Source organism: Dipodomys ordii, unplaced genomic scaffold (assembly GCF_000151885.1).
Source record: "Dipodomys ordii isolate 6190 unplaced genomic scaffold, Dord_2.0 Scaffold151, whole genome shotgun sequence".
Classification (NCBI taxonomy): domain Eukaryota; kingdom Metazoa; phylum Chordata; class Mammalia; order Rodentia; family Heteromyidae; genus Dipodomys; species Dipodomys ordii.
This window is the reverse complement of record NW_012267367.1, coordinates 887,659-890,331: the sequence shown is the minus strand read 5'-3', so window position 1 is coordinate 890,331 and position 2,673 is coordinate 887,659. Positions and strand designations below refer to the sequence as shown.

The 2,673-nt window shown below is 44.7% G+C and overlaps 1 protein-coding gene across 1 annotated transcript in view; it reads right to left on the bottom strand.

Moving 5' to 3' along the window:
* Positions 1 to 379: 379 nt before the first annotated feature.
* Derl1 (derlin 1) overlaps positions 380 to 2,673 on the bottom strand; it is a 28,078-nt gene continuing 25,784 nt past the window's right edge. Inside the window, exon 8 of the mRNA XM_013032207.1 lies at positions 380 to 2,129. Within this exon, the coding sequence (XP_012887661.1) occupies positions 1,994 to 2,129 (136 nt within the window). The 3' untranslated portion in view covers positions 380 to 1,993. The remainder of the gene's footprint in view (positions 2,130 to 2,673) is intronic.

The window sequence follows — 2,673 nt, the reverse complement described above, 5'->3', positions numbered from 1 at the left end:
GGGTGCTGTCCCTGACCTTTTTTGCTCAAGGCTAGTGCTCTACCATTGAGCCACAGCTCCATTTCTGGCTTTTTTGATGGTTAACTAGAGATAAGAGTCCTATGGACATTCCTGCCTGGGCTGGTTCTGAATTGTGATCCTCAGATTTCAGCCTCCTGAGGAGTGAGTAGCAAGGGTTACTGGTATGAGCCACCAACGTCCTACCAAGTTAACCACTTTAAAGTACAAGTTGTACCAATGAGGGGAGTGGAAGGGAGAAAAAAACCCTGCTCTCAGGCAGTCAAATTAATAAAAGCACTTACCATTAGAATCCTCTCCACGCAGGACTTTCCACCATGCAGTTTGAGTATACATGCAATGTAACAGGAAGTATGGCTTCTAGAATTTTATAAGTACATTTTATTAAAGCCACAGGTCAATAGGGGAACATGACAATTTAGGTTCAGACAATCCTCACCTCCTATTTTGCCATACAAATTAAATATGAAGAGGTTCACACAAACTTTATTAAAGGTGAGAAGCTCTTTCCAAACTCCCATTTCCCAGAGTAACACACATCACAGTTTAATAAAGGGGAAAGGCCAGTCATACTGTTAGAGCACAATTCCTGAAAAAGAAATGACCAAAATGTTCACGACCTACTCAAGTATGATAGCCACTCCCAACTGCTCCCAGCAGTCTGCTTTCAGATGGAGCATAAAGTAACTGTATGAAACACTGTAGCCTTCAGATAATCTTATTTGGTGATGAGCTGAGTTCTGATGGAAAGAGTCCATCTATGAAAAGGGAGTTGTAGGTATTCAAGCTGGTCCGATTTGCAAAGCATGTACATTCGTGACTCAAAATTAGAAGAGACCTTTAGACGCAAATGATTCTAAAGCCATTACAACCCCCAATTATGTGTGATTCATTCAGATGTGCTGAGATTAGCTTTAAAAACTCAGCCACATATAAAAGAACTGTACTTCCCTCACAATTAATGCTTGACAAAAAAAAAAGGGTAAAGGGTGGGCGTAAGGGAAAAATCAATTTCAATCAGGCCTGAGGTTCTTCCCTCCACCTACAAAAGTGAACACACATCCATGAACGGGAGTGAGCGCGAATCCATGCCAGAAGCCTCTCTCTGGGGCCAATGTGATCTCAGTTATCTCCAAATACAATACAATTCCTCTGGGTACACAAGCCAGTGTGCTCTGCCCAGGAAGCACTGACGGGTCATGTCCACCCGGTTTCAACCTAACCTCTGCTTCAAAAGCAACTCTACTAGTTTCCATCATTCAGGGAGGGGAAAAAAAAAAGGCTAACAACAACCCTTGGATCTCATCAATGACTGACCAGGCACTCACTAACAAAATGGTGCTTCTTTTTATAAAAACATCTGACGAGGTGGCAAATGGTAGCAACCGCAGTCAGGTAGACACAAGTGCTTCAGTCTTCTCCCCTGCTACCGTTCTGCCACTAAACAGGAAAGCAACTGTGTATGTTCTCTGTGAGCAAGCTTTGGCAAGTCAATAAATATGAGTTTGTCAAAGACAGAACTATTTGATGGGCACCTCCCCCTAGGCGTATCTCTGGAAGCTGGGAAAAGGAAGGAGGCATGTGTACAGGAAGAGGGAAGACTCCGTCAACAGGCTTTGGTAACCCAAGCCCAGATGCCCAGCTGGGTGACAGCAGATGAGGAATTGCTAAAAACCCATTATTCAGATGGAAAGGGAAGAGGAGGAAACACCAAAAAAAGAGTCAGTTTTGAAATTTGGATGATTGATATTTGTTCTTCATAGCAGTAAGGACTTGAATGAGAATCATGAAACTTGAGGAACACTTGTATTTTCCTTCAGGACTTAAAAGGATTTTTGTCTCATACTGAAAGACTACATTCAGTGTGGGTCAGGTCCAAGAGTGTCAGGAGGACTCGGTCGCTAGGCAACCCAGCACTGGGAGGAACCATGGCCGACGGCGTGGCGCGCCTGGCAGGCAGGCCAGAGGCTGCTCCTCACTGGTCTCCAAGCCGAAAGCCCTGGCCCCAGTTGTGTCTCCTGCCTCCATCCTGATCGGCAGCCCGTCTCATGCTAGCAGGGGGTACACCGAATCCTGACACTCCGCCTCTCCTGCTGGGCAGCCAGCGGTATCTGGAGCACAGAAGGGGAAACAAAGGCAGAGAAGAGCACAAGGTCACTTCCACACCATTTCCTCTCCTGGATGTTCCCAAGGCACCTGTCATGTTGAAAGAGGCCAGGGACAATGTCTTACTTAGCTCTGCTTTTTCAAAATACTTAATGCAGTACCCCCACCACAGATGGCACTTGCTTTTCCTGCGCCTTAGCTTTATCAAGTTTTCAGTTAAATTCACACTCTAAACATTTTTTTACTGATTATGAAAGCAATTCATGCAGAACAGTATGGAAACAAAAAGATTACACCCACAGCCAACAGCCAGAATGAACGACCAAAAGCATCTTAGTGTATCTAAACATGGATCAAATGGAATCAAAGAACACAAAATAAATTCACTTTCAGAGGATAGATCCACAGACTGCAAGCCTTGAACCCAAGCTCCCTCTCAGTTGAGTTCATCAAGGAAACATAGAGAAAAGGCTTTCTGTCTGGAAGGTAGAAGGAAGGGGTGTGTGTGTGTGTGTGTGTGTGTGTGTGTGTGTGTGTGTGTGTGTGTGT